This window comes from Bos grunniens, chromosome 23 (genome assembly GCF_055505025.1).
Source record: "Bos grunniens cultivar Pamir isolate PY7600 chromosome 23, Bosgru_T2T1.0, whole genome shotgun sequence".
In the NCBI taxonomy this organism is placed as follows: domain Eukaryota; kingdom Metazoa; phylum Chordata; class Mammalia; order Artiodactyla; family Bovidae; genus Bos; species Bos grunniens.
In genome coordinates, this window is record NC_141187.1 from 21,107,679 (window position 1) to 21,128,319 (window position 20,641).

Sequence of the window (20,641 nt, forward strand, 5' to 3'; positions counted from 1 at the left end):
TTCTTCTGAAATATTCTTAGGAGACTAATTGAATTATAAAGTGCAAAAAATGTTTTGTATTATATAATAAACAAAAGCTTGCTCTGAATTGAAAATAATATTTAAAATCTATTATGACCTGCCATTGTAGGAGAGATGCAGACTACACTTGGAAAATAAATGTTTTAATAAGATATTTTTAGTTCCTCAAATCCCAGTGTGAGGTAGGAAAAATAAGGTCGGATTCCCAGACTAGACAAAGAAAAAGAAAGGGAGAGATGCTGTTTCCAAACAACATCTTCAGGTTAAAGATGTTTCCTATTATAACTCTTAGAAATAGCTCTGTACCCATACTGTGCATATTTCAATGCACATCTGTGGTTTGTTCTTCCAGCGTTTTGACTCTAAAATTAGAAGGCTCCACTTGGAAGAAAGCCAAGGAAATCATCAGAAGGGCTAGTGTCTAATGGAGACCGGGACCAGTATAACAGACTGCCAGGGAGGAAACCATGGGCGACTTGGGGTAAAATGTAGAAGACATCTGTTTTGTTCTCGGCACAAACGCAATAGAAGTCAAACCAATAACAGGATATTGGAAACCAAATAAAAGAAAAGATAATTCTTGAGTTCAGAGATAGCGAAGAACGTTTCTAAACTGTTATGTATAGTTTTAGGATTCTGCACACATGATGACAAGCATGTTAGAATGCAGTAACTGTGATTTTTATTTGCTAAGGATGTAGACTAGATTAAAATTCTATTACTTCAACCATTTATTCACTCAGTATAAATGTGCTTTGTATCTGTTACTTCCGAGCCCAAATATAGGTGCTGTAAGAGATAGGAAGAGAATCATACTAATTTTTGACTATCTAATGCCACCAACATGTTGGACCGCTTCATTTACTCTTCATCACGATCTGCCATCTATGAAGTGATCATGTGTTCAAGGAGAAGCTTGAAAGTGACAGGACAGCCTTCAAACCCATGTCTGTCTACACTGAAAGCCCTTATACTTGTTCACTGTGTCCCATCACCTCCCTGAGACGAGACACGAATGAGAAAGACACCGTCATTGTATTAAACAAGTTTGAACACAAGGACACAAAATAATATCTGGTTACAAATAACTACAACATAAGTTTCTTAAGAGTGAATCTGAGTGTCAGTGGCGTTCATCCCTTCTTGCCTAGGGCTAAAATTTCAGCTAGGCCTGGAAGGATGAGCAGCATGTAGCCAAGCAGAGAGAAAGGAAATTAAACTCCAAAATTAATTATAAAATATATGATTTCTTAGACTTAAAAAAGGAATATGAGTCAAATGGAATCACTAAAGCAGGTCCTTCTCTGAGAGATGACTCCTCTGTCTCCTTCATATTTCAGGCTCCTTCCCCCTTACACACACACACGTGCTCATTCTCTCAATAAATAAATACATAAAATACAAAAATTCTGTTCCTATAGTCCTGAAGGACCATTACATCAAGATTTAACTAATAATTTGGGGAAAATAACACATGTTTTGAGAAAAAGGGAGAATGACAGGCATTTGCTTAGTCATTCAGCTCTTTTGAGACATAATTCTGAGGTGACTGAATCAGAAAGTGGGATTGAAAACCGACTGAGGAGGCTCCATGCTTCCCCACAAATGAAAGACACACAGAAAGATGAGGACAAGCAAAGCAAAAGGGGTGTCACTGAGGGTCCCTGGTGATCCGGAGGTTAGGGCCTGGCGTGGATGTCACTGAGGGTCCCTGGTGATCCGGACGTTAGGGCTTGGCGTGGATGTCACTGAGGGACTTCCCTGGTGATCCGGAGGTTAGGGCCTGGCGTGGATGCCACTGAGGGACTTCCCTGGTGATCCGGAGGTTAGGGCTTGGCGTGGATGCCACTGAGGGACTTCCCTGGTGATCCGGAGGTTAGGGCTTGGCGTGGATGTCACTGAGGGACTTCCCTGGTGATCCGGAGGTTAGGACCTGGCGTGGATGTCACTGAGGGACTTCCCTGGTGATCCGGAGGTTAGGACCTGGCGTGGATGTCACTGAGGGACTTCCCTGGTGATCCGGAGGTTAGGGCTTGGCGTGGATGTCACTGAGGGACTTCCCTGGTGATCCGGAGGTTAGGGCTTGGCGTGGATGTCACTGAGGGACTTCCCTGGTGATCCGGAGGTTAGGGCTTGGCGTGGATGTCACTGAGGGACTTCCCTGGTGATCCGGAGGTTAGGGCTTGGCGTGGATGTCACTGAGGGACTTCCCTGGTGATCCGGAGGTTAGGGCTTGGCGTGTCCACTGCAAGGGGCCTGGGTTTGATGATCCCTGGTCTGGGAACTAAGATCCGGAATGCTGAGCAGCTAAAACACAAACAAAGCTCCACTGAGATTTAAAGAGTGCGTCCCTGCACATTCTACCACCTCTTTACTTTTGAAAGCAAGGATTCCCAGTTTTGACTGCTGTTCAGTGTTGTGAGGTTGTTTTCCTTCACAGAAGTTGTCTTTCAACAGCTTGTTTAAAGTGTGTACAAAAGTTCACAGAACACACTAGGATTAAAAAAAATAGATGAGATAAAGGTTGAAGAAAGTAAAGAATCTGATGTAATAACCTTAAGCAATGATGCCTACCAAATTTGGTCATGAAATTTGCTCCCCAAATTTTGTAATAATTTCTCTAAAAAGCAATATCAAATAATAAAAGTTAGTGTTTTCTTTATACTGCTATTTGGGGAAACAATGTAACACCTTTGGAAAAACCCAGCATTTCTGTGACTTATCTTAAAAAGTAATGAAGCAATGATATCAATTGGTGGCAGAGGTAGAAAACTAGTTTCTTGGCATATTTCTAAGCTCCTGAAAAAAAATCAGGTTTTAGAGAAGAGACAAAGCTAAAGAGAAACAATAAATAAAGAATCTACAGTATTCCAGAGTAATACAAAACAAGTATCTTATGCCCTATCCTTTATTTCAGGAATTTAAAAAAAAATGGAATATGATACATAATGTTCAAATATTGAATTTTAACAATTATACTTCTGTTCCAGGAATATTTTTCTTAAATTTATAAAATTGCTGTTTCCTTTGCAGAAGAAATCTGCATTCACTGGAAAAGGTTAGAACATCTCAGAAAGAATAAGAAAGGATAAAATGTCCTGAAGTAGATGATAGCATTTACAATAGGTTTTATACACCCAATGACCCTATAACATTGGTTATTTATAGGCAGTGAGAACATACTGCTTATAGATTTCTGGAAAATTTTAGTGAGATGCACATGTATACCTGTGGTGGATTCATTCTGATATTTGGCAAAACTAATACAATTATGTAAAATTTAAAAATTAAATAAAATTTAAAAAAATAAATAAATAAATAAAGATTTTATTTGGTGACTTGTCTCCCAGAAGGGGATAGCAATAAACCCTTTTCTGCACTTATTCTTATAAATGTAAAAAGAAATACTGCAAAACTTTTAATACTCTTCTCTGTCTTTAACTTTTGACATTTAATTATAATGTGTCTTGGTGTGGGTGTCTTCGTCATCTTGTTTAGAACTCTGTGTGCTTCTTGGACTTGTCTGTGTCGTTTGCCAGGAGAGGGAAGTTTTCAGCCATTATTTCTTCAAACAGGTTTTCCATCCCTTTCTCTCTTCTCCTCTGGGGCCTCTCTAATGTAAATGTTAGTATGCTTGTAGTTGTCCCAGGGAATCTTAATCCTCATCGGTTTTTATTCATTTTTTCTTTTTGCTGTTCTCATGGGGTGATTTCCACTAACCTGTTTTCCAGATTGCTGCTCCGTTCTTCTGCATCCACTCACCTGCTGCTGATTTCCTCCACTGTATTTTCTATTTCAGTCATTGAATTCTTCAGTCCTGATTGGGTCTTTTTTTATACAGTCTGTCTTTGCAAGTTCTCACTGAGTCCATCCCTTCCTCTCCTAACTGTGGTGACCATTCTGATGACTATCATTTTGAACACTCTATCAGGTAAATTGCTATCATCTCATTTAGTTCTTTTTCTGACGTTTTTATCTTTGGCTTTGGTTTATAAGAATTCCTTTCTCTTTTCATTTTGCCTGTGTGTCTGTTTGTATGCATTAGGTAGATCAGCTACAGCTCCTGTTCTTGAAAGAGTAGGCGTATGTAGCAGGTGTCCTGTGGGGCAATTCCTCCTGGTCACCAGAGCCACGTGCTCTGGGGTGTCCCCTGTGTGTGCTGTGTGCATCCTCCTGCTGTGTTTGGATCACAGTTGTGCCCTGCTTGGGGCTGTGTGGCTCTATTGACTGCTATGGGCTCACGGTATGCAGGCAGTGGCTCCCCAGAGGTGGAGCCACTCTGTACAGTTGCCCGTGCCAGCTAGGTCACATGCCAGGTGGGGCAGGGGCCACTTTGAAGGGACCAACTAAGTGGGTAGTCGAGCAGGGTGGGTCCTCAGGAGAATCTGGGGTGGTGCACAGGGTGTTAGCTAGTTGATGGAGAGTGACAGAAATGTTGCTTGCCAGTCCTGGGCCAGCTAGGTGAAGGAGAGGTACCTTCAGTGGCACCTGCCAATGCCCTCATCCCTGGAGAAGGTGTCCCAGCTCCCTACCCCTCCAGCATCACTCCCAAAATGACCAGTGAGCCTCCTTCAGGGTATGACCCAGGCACCCTTCACATTTTCCTGCCTCTGTGCTTGTACTCAGAGCAAGTGAGTTTACATGTGAACCTTTCAAGAGCAAGTCTCAGTTTTCCACAACCCTCCAGCTCTTCCAAGTATAAACCCCACTGGTCTTCAAAGCCAAATGTTATGTGGGCTCATCTTCCTTGTGTAGGTACAAAGGGGATCCCCAGGTGGGACTTGGAGCCCTCACTCCATAGGGGCACCTCCACAGTTGTGATATCTCTCCCACTAGTGGGTCACGCAGTCTGGGTACGGTTTCTGTCTAGACTGCATCTTTGACCCTCCTGCCCACCTTGACATGGCATTCTGTTTACATTCCAAGTTGCAGAAAATCTGCTGTGCTAGTCTTCAGTTCATTCCCAGAGATAATTGTTCTGCATGTAGTTGTAGTCTTGGTGTGTCCACAGGAGGAGCTGAGCTCAGGATCTTCCTACTCTGCCTTCTTGATCTGGAACCGCTAAATATTTGTTCAATAGAGGGGAAAAAAAGGTACTTTTTGGGTTTTATCCCTTATAAAATACTAGCTTCCTTCCTTTACTATTGTGCATGTTCATTACTGTTCAGTTCAGTCGCTCAGTCATGTCCGACTCTTTGCGACCCCATGAATTGCAGCCGGCCAGGCCTCCCTGTCCATCACCAACTCCCGGAGTTCACCCAAACTCATGTCCATCGAGTTGGTGAGGCCATCCAGCCATCTCATCCTCTGTCGTCCTCTTCTCCTCCTGCCCCCAATCCCTCCCAGCATCAGAGTCTTTTCCAATGAGTCAACTCTTCGCATGAGGTGGCCAAAGTATTGGAGTTTCAGCTACAGCATCAGTCCTTCCAAAGAACACCCAGGACTGATCTCCTTTAGAATGGACTGTACATGCCCATTATTATACATGTTCTGTGAGACAAAATTCTGTGAGAAAGATGCAAGTTAAATTTATCTTAAAAAATCAAAAGAAAAACAGATGAGAGTAGATGAAAGATGATAAAGTCTAGGCTAGGCTGTAGAGTTACATGCTTTTTAGTTCACTGCTCTTCCTATAAACAGACTATAAATATAGTCTCTCTAATGACTGCAGGTCTGTAGAATATTAACTCACTGCAAATGCTGATAGTTTTAGAAACTTTGACCTCGAGAATGTAAAACAAAATAGAAAAATGACTTTTTTCTAATAATATTTTTTTAGCTTTGGAAGAAAAGAATCTGAATTTGCTCTTTATTGCGGCAAAAGGTTAGCGAACAAGGGCTATGATGGTCAATTATTTGTCCTGTGGCAGTTGTATACTCTTATTACAGCAGCTTTCTAATAAGTTTTAAAATCTGGTTGGGAAAATATGGCCTTACTAATTCATGCTTCTAATAGTCTTTCTAATCACATTTCTTCTTCAAAAAATATTTAAGTCACTTCATTAATTTCCTCCCCTTCCAAACCACTGGAATTCTTTTTATAATTAATTAAATATAGATTAATTTGAAAAGTGTTGGCATTTTCATGATATTAAACCTTCCCATATAGGAACATAATATGTTTTTCTTTATTTAAGTTGTTTTGTAAATATACATATATATGTATTTTTAATGTTATTAATAGTTTCCTCTCTAAGGGTCCTACCCCAAACCAAGAGCTTTATATAAGAAAAATACCAGTTAAATTAATAGGAACAACAGAAGTAAAGTGGAAAGGGAGGCTTAAAAACAGCTTAAGCTGTTTGTGGTGGATATAGACTGGAAAAAGCAAACAAAAAGCCTAGAGATTGCCCACGGATGATGAAAATGGGCATTAGGGCTTTAGGGATTGTAGCCGGAGCCTGGAAAGTCACAGCTCCTTCAATTCTCTCCCTCTAGCCACCACCTTATTCCAGACACCTCAGTCATTCCTGAACTCCCAGGTCTGGTTCTTCTAACTTTTCCAGTGGATGTGACTTTTTGGCATTTGAAGGATTTAGGATAAATTCTTATTATCAAAAACACAGATTCCTATTGCTGGGAAAGGTGGTCTCACGCTCAGTCTTTCGACCCCAATACAAAGGTGGGCCTTAAGCCTGGAACTGTTCCTCAACGAGACACAAAGAGCCCACACAGCCTGTGCCAGGCTCGTCACCTTGTGTGGGAATACCTTTCCTTGTTTCAGGGGCAGCAAACACTCTTTTGTCTCTGCTTAATGCAAGGGCAGGATGAGACACCTGTCCAACCCCCCGTTACATCTGCCCCGAGAGGGACGAGGACAGGGCTCCTTTCACTGCAGTGTGAGAGGGGTTTGCAGAGGCCAACTCCTCTTCATTAGCTCCAGGGAGAGACACGCTGGCCACAGGGGACCCACACCCACTGCTGAAGCTGATCTCGCTCTCTTTCTGCTCTTTGTGAGTTTAACATTGTTGTAGCCAGTGCCTGACAGCACTGTGTTATCCTCGACAACTCTGATACCAAGATGCATTGGGCAGAAATGTTTAGAGTCCTCCCCTGGGATTGCTAACTGGTGCACAGCACTCTGCTTGACACCCACTGAAAAATTATAAAACCTTTCAGAGGTAGATGCTAATCAGCAGCTTCAGTTGGATGTTCATAACTACAGACCAGGAATGAACGAAGCAGCAATAACAATGAATTGAGAAAGATGCCAAGGACGGCAGTGGTGCTTAGAACAGGTTATTAAGACAGATAGAAGATAGAGTGAAGAATCAAAAGACTGATCCCACCACTTCTTCTATTTATACACACACATACAAAAATATACCAAATCCCATGATATCATTTAAAGAAAAGATTCATGCAACTATACCAAGACAACCACATAAGATTCTCTTCTGAAAAAACAATATCCTATTTATCTTCAGAAATATTTCTTTCATATATTAAAAAGAGTATCAATTTCTCTATTACTGGAATATACAATGAAGACTGATTCATAATTATGATGGTCTTTTACAAAGAATAAAGGACATGACCTAATTTATAATAAGTAAAAGGTAGAGATATTGACAAATAAGATGACAATGGGTAGATAATAAAAGATAAAAATCAACTTTGATCTAGAAATACCTTTCTTTATAAATCCTGCATAATAATTCTAAATTTCTGGATTGTGTTCTCTGGAGAGAAGTTGACCTGGCTTGAATACCTTTATCTCATTTTCTAAAGAGGAAAAAAGGTTATCCAAATGCCTGAATAATTCTCTAAAGGAACACTCAGAGAAAAGAACGTGTCCGAATGAAAAATGTAGAGAATAAACAAAGCAGATTAACTGTGCTACACTGGAATGAGATAGTGAAAGACTTAATAAAATGAGAAGTGCCAGATAGGACCTATCTCCAAGCTCGTAAATAATATGCAGCCATAAGAGGTATCTCTTTCCACCTACTAAAGCCAAGCAATAAATGAGGACAGAATGACTTCACACAAAATCTCCTGAGTTAGTGTCACAAGGCACACTTCAAGCATTCAAAGCAGAAAATAGTGGAGGAAATCCAGCCTCCTGGGAAATCTCTCATGGGTCAGATACTATATGTGAAATTTCACCCTGGTCTTTTTACCTGTATGAGCGGATTGGCAAGTAATGAGTTCTGAGCTCCAAAAATGATACCATCTTGGTCTTTAAGTCCAAGGAGAAAAGAAGATAACAAAATTAAACATTTGGAGCAGGTTTCCAATGAAATCTCCTGCATTAATAAACATTTTCTTAGGTAATGTACATATGTTCTTCAAGATTGATGGATGAGAAGTAGTTTGTGAACAGCTCTGTCATAATTTAATGTTTTCTGAGTTTATTCTAGGATTTTTAAAAGCTGGGCTAGCAAAGGAAAGTGAGATGTAAATGTAAAAAAATTCCTCTGTGATATGCTAGAGCTTCCAAATGTCCATATTAGATTCTTGTTGTCTGGCTAGCAGTTCTTGCCTGCAAAATCCCACAGACAGAGGAGCCTGGCAGGCTCCTGGGGTCACAAAGAGTTGGACATGACTGAGCAACTAACACTTTTTTCGTAAAGCTGTCATTGAAAACAAGAAACCTGTACTCACATCACAATGTAACCTTGAGAGGAGCCTGTTATGTTTACAAGGCAGGAGTGGGTGTAGCTGTTGAATCAAACTTAGTAATCATGTAAAAAATAAATAAATAAAATAACCTTTCTCCATTCATAACTCCACTGGAGTGGCCTTAGCTTCTGCTACATGATCTCTTTCTTCAATATTTTGGTCGATGTGTGGCATAAAGGCCAAGACTCTATCGTAGACACAACCTTGGCTATCAGCCATTGAGTCCTAGCAGGCTGCAAAGCGGTGATGAGAATAAGCTTCTTTAGTTAGCTGGAGGGACTCAGGTCTTTGATATACCATGATGGAATCCTCCAAGAATGTTGTTCTAGGTTAGACAAGATACTGGGACACATCCAAGCAGATAAAAATTGCACACATGTTATAGTATGGGTAAGAGGTGACTGCAGAGAAGACCTCAAGAATAAATGTAAATGTTTCAATGCTATGAGGTAAAATGATGAACTAGTTACAATGATACAAATGACATCAAATTTGCCCAGAACATCACCATAGGCCCTGAGCCTCATTTGTCCCTCTGCTAGTTTTTATGCTTGTTTATAAATATGAGAGACAATCCTTTCTCACCAGTACATGATGAGTGTGGCCACTGAGTCAGTGTCACCAGCTAATAGCATCTGGTCACTTGATAGAGTTGGTCTGTCCCCAGGCAGAACTGCTGCTAAATCAGGACTCAGCGGTGTCAAGAAATGTTATTGGTTGGCTCTGAGTAACTTTTCTTTTATCCAAAGTCACATAATCACTAAGTGACAGGGTAGAAAGGCATGAATCAAATTTTCAAACAAAAATTATAATCCAATGAAAATTTTGTACTGTGTCTTTTATGATCCACAAATCATGATTTTTATGTAAGACAAAAAAACAATTCCTGATGTTTTATGGAATTATTTCTATGCAGGTGTATTTCTGTTAATTAACCTGATTTATTTTAAATTAACAGAAAAAAATTTACTAGTTTTTCCCCTCAACTAAATGTGCATTACAACTGAATGGCCACCAAGAAACAAAAACAAAACACACAGGCAAAAAAAATCACAAAAAACAAACCAGTGTGCTGTGTATGCTGCTGCTGCTGCTGCTAAGTCGCTTCAGTCGTGTCCGACTCTGTGTGACTCCAGAGACGGCAGCCCACCAGGCTCCCCCGTCCCTGGGATTCTCCAGGCAAGAACACTGGAGTGGGTTGCCATTTCCTTCTCCAATGCACGAAAGTGAAAAGTGAAAGTGAAGTCGCTCAGTCGTGTCCGACCCTCAGCGACCCCATGGACTGCAGCCTACCAGGCTCCTCCGTCCATGGGATTTTCCAGGCAAAGTACTGGAGTGGGGTGCCATTGCCTTCTCCGCTGTGTATGCTACCCTAAATCAAAACAAGTAGGTGAGAAGGGTCAAATGCAACCAGGTAACAATTTAAGTGCATTTTTATTTGTTATTGTTTGTTTTTAAGATGGAATGACCTTCTGCTCTTGGGCAGACACTCACAGTGGGAATCCTAAATTAGAAAAGAAAACTGCTTGAAAACACAGTCTAAAGAGGACCCAAAGTGAATGTCTGCAAGGATTTTGTGAGAATGCAGTGAGGCCGCACCTGCAATATCTAACTCTAACAGGCTTCTCTTCCAGATATGTGCTAACTCCTAACCATCTGTAAGTCCTTGCTCAAATCTCACCTTTCCGGGAAGGTCAGCTCTGATCCAACTATTTAATGCTACCACCTCCTTCTGGGCTTCTCTGATAGTTCATTTGGTAAAGAATCTACCTGCAATCTAGGAGACCCAGGTTCCATTCCTGGGTTGGGAAGATCCACTGGAGAAGGGATAGGCTACCCACTCCAGTATTCTTGGACTTTCCTTGTGGCTCAGCTGGTAAAGAATCTGTCTGCAATGCAGGAGACCTGGGCTCGATCCCTGGGTAGGGAAGATCCCCTGGAGAAGGGAAAGGCTACCCACTCTAGTATTCTGGCCTGGAGAATTCCATGGACTGTATAGTCCATGGGGTCGCAAAGAGTCAGACGTGACTGAGCCACTTTCACTTTTCTCCAATTCTGGCACTTCTGATCATCCCTAATCTGCTGTTTTCTTTTTCACATAGCATTTAACAATATCAAATATTTTTAAGAGTTTACTTCTGTGAACAAACAAGGAAAAATAACAAGTGGCAAAAAAAAAAAAAAGACTCTGAACAGAGAGGAGAATCTGATTTCCAGGGTTACCACAGTATATTATTTTAAATGCCCAGTTCTCAACAAAAGATTGCAAGACACATGACAAAAATATGAAATGTGATGTGTAACAAGCATACATAGACCATACGGGGAAAAAGCAATCAGCAGAAACTATTCCTGAAGAAACTCAAATATTGGACTTACTAAGGAAAGTTGTTCAATCTGATATTTTAAATATATTCAAAGAATTAAAGAAATTGTGTGTAAAGAACTAGAGAATATCAGTAAGGAGAGACAAAAGGTTAAATAACAAAGATTGAAACAAATAATGAAATAGAGAATAGAAAATCAATAGTAAAAATAAGATCAAATCAACAAAACTGTCAGTTAGCTCTCCAAAAAAAAAAAAAATTGACAACCTTTTAGCTACACTGACCATGAAAACAGAAAGAGGGCACAAATTACTAAAACCATGGATGAGGGAGATATTTTCCTAGAGAACTTACAGATATAAAGAAGATTATGGGGAAAACCATGAACTATTGTATGCCAACAAGTTAAATGACCTACATGAAATAGACAAATTCCTAAGAAGACACAAACTCCAAGAAGAATAATACAGTTCTCACTTCAGCAACACATGTACTAAAATTGCAAAGATACAGAGAAGATTAACATGGCTCCTGTGTAAGGATGAAACTAAAATTTGCAAAGTATCCCATATTGTTGTGCTGATGTAACATACAGCATGATAACTATAGCTAACAATACTGTTTTATATATTTGATACTTAAGTTGGTCTTTAAAAGTTCTCATCATAAGAATATACATGTGGTGATGGAATTAACTAAATTTATTGTGGTAACCAATTCACTATATATATATATGGCTTCCCTTATAGCTCAGTTGGTAAAGAATCTGCCTGCAGAGCAGGAGACTCGGTTCAATCCCTGGGTCAGGAAGATCCCCTGGAGAGGGAAATGGCAACCCACTCCAGTACCCTTGCCTGGAGAATCTCAAGGACAGAGGAGCCTGGTGGGCTGCAGTCCATGGGGTCGCAAAGAGTTAGGCATGACTGAGCAACTAACGGAGTTAGGCATGACTGAGCAGTATGAAAAGGCAAAAATGATAGGATAGTGAAAGGGGAACTCCCTGGGTTGGTAGGTACCCAATATGCTACTGGAGATCAGTGGAGAAATAACTCCAGAAAGAATGAAGGGATGGAGCCAAAGGAAAAACAACACCCAGTTGCGGATGTGACTGGTGATAGAAGCAAAGTCCAATGCTGTAAAGAACAATATGGCATAGGAACCTGGAATGTTACATCCATGAATCAAGGCAAATTGGAAATGGTCAAACAGCAGATGGCAAGAGTGAACATCGACATTTTAGGAATCAGCAAACTAAAATGGACTGGAATGGGCAAATTTAACTCAGATGGTGATTATATCTACTACTGTGGGCAAGAATCCCTTAGCAGAAATGGTGTAGCTGTCATAGTCAACAAAAAAGATTGAAATGCAGTACTTGGATGCAGTCTCAAAAATGAGAGAATGATCTCCGTTTCCAAGGCAAACATTCAATACCACAGTAATCCAAGTCTATGCCCCAACCACTAATGCTGAAGAAGCTGAAGTTGAACAGTTCTATGAAGACCTACAAGACCTTCTAGAACTAACATCCAAAAAAGATGTCCTTTTCATTATAGGGGACTAGAATGCAAAAGTAGGAGGTCAGGAGATACCTGGAGTAATAGGCAAATATGGCCTTGGAGTACAAAATGGAGCAGGTCAAAAGCTAACAGAGTTTTGCCAAGAGAATGCACTGGTCATAGCAAACACCCTCTTCTAACAACACAAGAGAAGACTCTATACATGGACATTACCAGACGGTCAATACTGAAATCAGACTGATTATATTCTTTGCAGTCAAAAATGGAGAAGCTCTATGCAATCAGCAAAAAAAAGACTGGGAGCTGACTGTGGCTCATAGCATGAACTCTTTATTGCCAAATTCAGACTTAAATTGAAGAAAGTAGGGAAAACCACTAGACTATTCAGGTATGACCTAAATCAAATCCCTTATGATTACACAGTGAAAGTGAGAAATAGATTGAAGGGATTAGATCTGATAGACAGAGTGCCTGATGAACTATGGATGGAGGTTCATGACATTGTACAGGAGGCGGGGATCAAGACCATCCCCAAGAAAAAGAAATGCAAAAAGGCAAAATGGTTGTCTGAGGAGGACTTACAAATAGCTAAGAAAGGAAGAGAAGCTAAAGGCAAAGGAGAAAAGTAAAGATATACCCATTTGAATGCAGAGTTCCAAAGAATAGCAAGGAGAGATAAGAAAGCCTTCCTCAGCGATCAATGCAAAGAAATAGAGGAAAACAACAGAATGGGAAAGACTAAAGATCTCTTCAAGAAAATTAGAGATACCAAGGAAACATTCCATGCAAAGATGGGATCAATAAAGGACAGAAATAGTATCAACCTAACAGAACCAGAAGATATTAAGAAGAGGAGGCAAGAATACACAGAAAGAAAGAAAGTGAAGTCGCTAGTCGTGTCCAACTCTTTGTGACCCCGTGGGATTCTCCAGGCAAGAATACTGGAGTGGGTTGCCATTTCCTTCTCCAAAGAACTATACAAAAAATAACTTCATGACCCAGATAACCACAACGGTGTGATCACACATCTAGAGCCAGACATCCTGGAATGCGAAGTCAAGTGGGCCTTAGGAAGCATCACTACGAACAAAGCTAGTGGAGGTGATGGAATTCCAGTTCATCTATTTCAAATCCTGAAAGATGCTGCTGTTAAAGTGCTGCACTCAATATGCCAGCAAATTTGGAAAACTCAGCAGTGGCCACAGGACTGGAAAAGGTCAGTTTTCATTCCAATCCCAAAGAAAGGCAATGCCAAAGAATATTTAAACTACCACACAATTACACTCATCTTACATGCTAGCAAAGTAATGCTCAAAATTCTCCAAGCCAGGCTTCAACAGTATGTGAACTGTGAACTTCCAGATGTTCAAACTGGATTTAGAAAAGGCAGGGGAACCAGAAATCAAATTGTCATCAAAAAAGCTAGAGTTCCAGAAAAACATCTACTTCTGCTTTATTGACTATGCCAAAGCCTTTGACTGTGTGGATCACAACAAACTGTGGAAAATTCTTCAAGAGGTGGAAATACCAGGCCACTTGACCTGCCTCCTGAGAAATCTGTATGCAGGTCAAGAAGCAACAGTTAGAACTGGACATGGAACAACACATTGGTTTCAAATTGGGAAAGGAGTACGTCAAGGCTGTATATTGTCACCCTGCTTATTTAACTTGTACGCAGAGTGTGTGTGTTAGTTACTCAGTTGTGGCCAACTCTTTGAGACCCCATGGATGATAGCCCACCAGGCTTCTCTGTCCATGGAATTTTCCAGGCAAGGATACTGGAGTGGGTTGCCATTTCCTTCTCCAGGGGATCAAACCAGGGATCAAACCCCGGTCTTCTGCATTGCAGACGGATGCTTTACACACTAAACTACTAGCAGAGTACATCATGAGAAACGCTGGGCTGGATGAAGTACAAGCTGGAGTCAAGACTGTCGGGAGAGATATCAATAATCTCAGATATGCAGATGGCACCACCCTTATGGCAGAAAGTGAAGAGGAACTAAAAAGCCTGTTGATGCAAGTGAAAGAGGAGAGTGAAAAAGTTGGGTTAAAACTCAACATTCAAAAAAGTAAGATCATGGCATCTGGTCCCATCACTTCATGGCAAGTAGATGGGGAAACAATGGAAACAGTGACAGACTTTATTTTCTTGGGCTCCAAAATCACTGCAGATGGTGATTACAGCCATGAAATTAAAAGATGCTTACTCCTTGGAAGAAAAGCTATGACAAACCTAGACAGCATATTAAAAAGCAGAGACATTATTTTGCCAACAGAGGTCCATCTAGTCAAGGCTTTGGTTTTTCCAGTAGTCATGTATGGATGTGAGAATTGGACTATAAAGAAAGCTGAGCGCCGAAGAATTGATGCTTTTGAACTGTAGTGTTGGAGAAGACCCTTGAGAGTTCCTTGGACTGCAAGGAGATCCAACCAGTCCATCCTAAAGGAAATCTGTCCTGAATATTTATTGGAAGGACTAATGCTGAAGCTGAAACTCCAATACTTTGGCCACCCAGTGTGAATGACTGACTCATTGGAAAAGACCCTGATGCTGGGAAAGATTGAAGGTGGGAGGAGAAGGGGACGGCAGAGGATGAGATGATTGTATGGCATCACCAACTTGATGGACATGAGTTTGAGTAAGCTCCGGGAGTTGGTGATAGACAGGGAATCCTGGCATGCTGCAGTCCATGGGGTCGCAAAGAGTCAGACATTACTGAGCAACTGAACTGAACTGATTCTGATAGGAGAACTAGACAAAGATATCACAAGAAAGAAAACTATAAATCAGTATATCTTATTAATAAAGATGTAAAATTCCTCAACAAAATACTAACAGACTGAATCCAGCAACATATATAAAAATCATATGTTTTATGTGAATTATACACCATGACTAAAGATTTATCTCAGGAAGGCAAGAAGGTTGAAACATGAAAATCAGCTAATTTAAAACATCATGATACAAAATATAACATTATACCAAATGAAAGAAGCCAGACATAAAGGACCAGCTATTTAATAGCAGCTTTACCCTAAGACTTATTGTATAAGAAAGTTGGGGAAAATGTCTGAGATGGGCTCTAGTAGTGTGGCTAGTGAGATTCTGAGTTGGAAATTCACAAAAGCATAAAAATGGGAGAAATGTCATGCTGTGTCAGGTTATTTCATCCACTTTTAACGTTCTTCCTTGACAGAATCCTTTGGGCATATGGGTATCTCCCCTGATAGTAACTTCCAAAGATCTGTGGCTTCCTCTCCCATTATCTAAATTCTTGAACTGCTATATCATATTCATGAATTGACATGAACTGATTCTGCATAAGCATGGCAAAAAATGTTTGATACATTATCGACTAATTTCAATTCTACAAGAGTCTTATAAACTGAAAGCACTGACACAATATAGCTAGTACACTGATACCTATTTGAAGATTTTTTTTTCTGTTAGAGGGGAATGTGTTCATGCTAAGTTACTTCAGTCTTGTCCAATTCTGTGTGACCATATGGATTGTAGCCCACCAGGCTCGGCTGTCCATGGGTATTCTCCAGGCAAGAATACTGGAGTGGCTTGCCATGCCCTGCTCCAGGGGATCTTCCCAACCCAGGGATTGAACCTGCATCTCTCACATCTCCTACATTGGCAGGAGGGTTCTTTACCGCTAGCGCCCGCTGGGAAGCCTGTTAGAGGAGAATAAAGTGAAGTGAAAGTGAAAGTGAAGTCACTCAGTCATGTCCGACTCTTTGCAACCCCGTGGACTGTAGCCCAGCAGGCTCCTCCGTCCATGGGATTCTCCAGGCAAGAATACTGGAGTGGATTGCCATTTCCTTCTCCAGGGGATCTTCCCGACCCAGGGATCGAACCCAGGTCTCCCACATTGCGGGCAGATGCTTTAACCTCTAAGCCACCAGGGAAGCACAGGTTCTAAAACAGGAATATAGAAAAAGACAAAAGATTTTTGTCTTTCTCCTTTAGAACTGCGTTTTAGAGTTCAAGATTCAAACGCAGTAAAAATTTTGATAAACATTATGCTTCTACTGTGGCCTGTGGGTCAGGTAGACTTCTTATATTATCCCAACCACTACTCATACTACCTTTCTATTTCTGAAAGACCAGGATTTTGGAGAACACTGCGTCAGGAAAAGACTCTGGTAAGATAAAGGAGAGTATGTGATGACCAAGGATGCATTTCCTTTGTCATCTATAGACACGCAGGCACGCACGTTTCCCTTAGCTTTGCAGATATAAGCTCCATAAACGCAAGTCATCTTGTCTTACATCCACCACTGTAATAATTCCAGAATCTAACTTGTTAGCATTGTCAGGACTCAATGATTCGAATGCTCATCACTTCCATGAAATATGACCTAGCAGTGGCCGATTCACACTCCAATCTCAGAGGCAATACGGCTTCCATATCCACGTTGGCCAAGCCAATTTGATTTTTGGCTTAACTTGAAAGGAAGTAGTCAAAATAAGTTTAAAAATCCAAATAAAATATTTTCAGCAATCATGAAGGGGAGAAGGGAATAACTTAATTGTCATCACACCACTTTGCCCTATTATTTTGTGTTCTTCTAAGAGACCATGTCATTTTTTGTTTCTTTTTCATATCAGAATACATAATTTGACATATTAAAGTTTTTTTTTTTTTTTTGGTAAATCCACTCTCAAACCGGTAAAATAACGCTGAATAAACAAGGACTGGAATTTTCTCCATTCAAGCTTCTGTTTTTTTTTAAAACAGATGACAACTGATGAGCTCAAATCTGAACTAAAATGGCAAAGTAGAAATCTCTACCTGCAGTTCAAAGCCACAAAACCTTTAAAAATTATAACATTTTAAAAGTTCCTTTGGAACTATCATCCATATCCCATTAGTACTGTTAAGTAGCATAAAGAATATGCACCATATTACTTTTATAAAATCTGGAAAATCCTGAATTCCAAAACTATGGACTTGGAGTTCAGTTGAGGCAATGGGCCAGGAGATTAGAAGAAAAGCCCTGTGTATTACACTTGTGTTTAATCAGGAAAGTTGGGCAAATTATAATCTCTCTGTTTCATTATTTGGAAACAAGGGAGTTGGTCCAGATGAATTCTAAAATCCTTGACAGTAATTAAATTCTAAGATTCTACCTGATCAATTTATATTTTGAAACATATAAATTATGTTCAATTTGGATTATTTTGAAATTCTATTAAATTATGGGCATTTAACTTTGCCCAGAATGTGTGACAAGCACACATTATTAAATGTAACTGCAATTATGCAATTTAATTCAGTGTTAGTACCTGCTGTGCCAAACACAGATGATATGCCTTCCATAATGGTCCTGTGGATATTGGGATGAGAGAGGACAAATGCAAATGTCCAAAATGCAACCTTAAAAAGAAAAACATGTGTCAAAAAATATAACCTTTGAAGGTGAACAAAAGAATACATAGGATTAGCCACAAACAGTTAAAATATTGAAGTTAAACTTAAAAACGTTAGTAAAGAGTATCTTTGAAAACAACTAGATGTTACGAACAAAGAGATGTTATATATCTCTGAGGGGTTAACTTTACAATTTTATTCTGCCACTACAGTTTTACTATATTGTTTATACAGAGTAAACTATCTTCACTACAAAAAAAAAGGGAAAATCAGGATTTTTATTTTACTAATATACAATATAAAATATTATACCAGCACATATTAGAATTTCAGAAACAAGTTATGACACTTAAGCAAGTTAGTCCAAAACAAAGACATTTTTAAAGATTCAGTCTCTTTGAAATACAAATAAATTAGCAAATCATATACTCTGCAAATGAAACATGGTAATTTTAAATAAGCCTCAGAAACTATATCTAAAATCTCATAAACTCAATATCAAAAATAGGGTTCTTTCACACCCTATTGAGCAAGGATGCTTGCAAGTTTATAGAGTATTACTGAATACAGTATGTTTGCAAGTTCTCGCTCTAGGCCAAACAAAATTATTTCACATCTTTCCTCATTGTGGTATTAGAAAATAGCACAACCAAGAAAATACCACCAACCAATAAAATTATACTGCTAAACATCAAAGACATACAGATGGCTAACAAGTGCATGAACAAGATGCTCAACATTACTAATTACTAGAGACATGTACATCAAAACCACAATGACACATCCCCTCACACTGGTCAGAATGACTGTCATCAAAAAGCCTACAAATAACAAATGCTGGAGAGGATGTGGAGGAAATGAAACCCTTGTACACTGCTGCTGGGAATGTAAACTGGCGCGGCCACTATGGAAAACAGTGTGGAGGTTGCTTACAAAACTAAAACTAGAACTACCATATGAGCCAAAAATTTCATTCCTGGGTATACATCCAGAAAATATGAAAACACTAATTCAAAAAAGTACATGTACCCCAGTGTTGATAGCAGCATCATTTACTATAGCCAAGACATAGAAGCAACCCAATCACCCATTAACAGATGACTGGATTAAGAAGATGTAGTATATATACACAATAGAATATTACTCAGCCATAAAAAGAATGAAACACTGCCATTTGCAGCAACACGGATGGGCCTAGAGAATAGTGTGCTTATGAAATAAGTCAGACAGAGAAAGGCAAATACTGTATGATATCACCTATATGTAGAATCTAAAAAAAAAAAAAAATACAAATAAATGTACAGGAAAAACAGAAACATACTCATAGACATAGAAAACAAAATTGTGGCTAACAAAGGGAGAGAGAAGGCAGAAGGACAAATTAGGGGTATGGAATTAAGAGATAAAAATTACTAAGATAGACAAGAAACAGGATGCCCTGGACAGCGCAGGAAATTATACCCATTACCTTGCAATAACATATCATGAAGCATAGCTGAAAAAAGACTGAATCACTATGCTGTACACCTAAAACTATACACAGTATAGTAAATAAACTACTGGAGTGGGTTGCCAAGACCTCCTCCAGGGGATCTTCCCTACCAGGGATTGAACCCACATCTCCGGCGTCTCCTGCACTGCAGGCAGATTTTCATCCACTGAGCGACCTGGGAAGCCCCAAATAAACTACAATCTAATTGAAAAAAAAATTTTTTTTCCCCTTAGTTCAGGTAGATGTTTTTGCTTCTATTTTAGATTACACATTAAAGAAAACATACCAAACCATTAAAAGAAGCTTTGGTTTCCCTCTCATCCTTTTTTTTTTTTTTTTGTAAACACATATTGTGAAAGAATTCATCTAGGAAAACCAATCCTGAAAAGACTCAGATGGCTAACACTTTGTGTCATTCAAGCTTTTTTGTCCGTCCTGAGAGACTGCTAAGCGTCTTTAAATGATCCCAATGCTCCCCTCTGTGGTCAGAAGAGGAAGAGCAAGCAACTGAAAGGAAGTGCTTGTGTTCAATCGCTCAGTAGCGTCCAACTCTTTGCGAGCCCCTGGTCTGCAGCCTGCCAGGCTCCTCTGTCCATGGGGATTCTCCAAGCAAGAATACTGGAGTGCGTTGCCATGCCGTCCTCCAGAGGATCTTCCCAACCCAGGGATCGAACTCAGGTCTCCTGCATTGCAAGCAGATTCTTTACTGACTGACCCACCAGGGAAGTGCCTGGACAAAACCAAATTCCATCCTACTCATTGCTGTCCCCTTTGTGACAGTAGACTGATGCTATGGGGATAAACACGGTGCTGTTTACATATTCAAGTGAACGGAGAACTGAGGCCTCTACAAGCCCAAGACCCACTCACTCTGTGTGGTGCATTCGGATTAGGACACACTTACCCAAGATATCAACTAGTTCATTTTTAGAGGAAACATGCTCAGTGAGCTCTCATCACCTTCTCCCGACATGGGCCCTTTCTACATTATCTATAGGGGAAGTGCTGAATTACTGGAATTACTGGACTTAATTAATGGCCACTACACACTCAATCTGTTTTTTTTTTTAATTTATTGTATTGAAGTAAAATTGATTTATAATGTTGAATTAATTTCTGCTGTACAGCAAAGTGATTTAGTTATATGTATTTGTACATATATGTATACATGTGGGTGCACGCATGCTCAGTTGCTGTAGCTGTGTCCGGCTCTTTGTGACTGCATGGACTGTAGCCCATCAGGCTCCTCTGTTCACGGGATTCTCCCAGGCA

General features: G+C 39.9%; 1 protein-coding gene and 1 non-coding gene across 10 annotated transcripts in view; one reads left to right on the plus strand and one right to left on the minus strand.

Moving 5' to 3' along the window:
- CYP39A1 (cytochrome P450 family 39 subfamily A member 1) overlaps positions 1-20,641 on the minus strand; it is a 135,578-nt gene that overhangs the window by 87,338 nt on the left and 27,599 nt on the right. For 8 of the 9 annotated variants that reach the window (XM_086371983.1, XM_086371987.1, XM_086371980.1 and 5 more), the window contains one exon: positions 17,793-17,883. In XM_086371983.1, coding sequence (XP_086228109.1) covers positions 17,793-17,883 — 91 coding nt within the window. Of the gene's footprint in view, positions 1-1,428; positions 2,329-17,792; positions 17,884-20,641 lie in introns of those variants that run through there. The other variant, XM_086371989.1, reaches the window with a different exon arrangement.
- LOC147346898 (U6 spliceosomal RNA) lies at positions 11,443-11,549 on the plus strand. Its single transcript, XR_015153326.1, has one exon. It is a non-coding gene; the product is annotated as a U6 spliceosomal RNA (small nuclear RNA).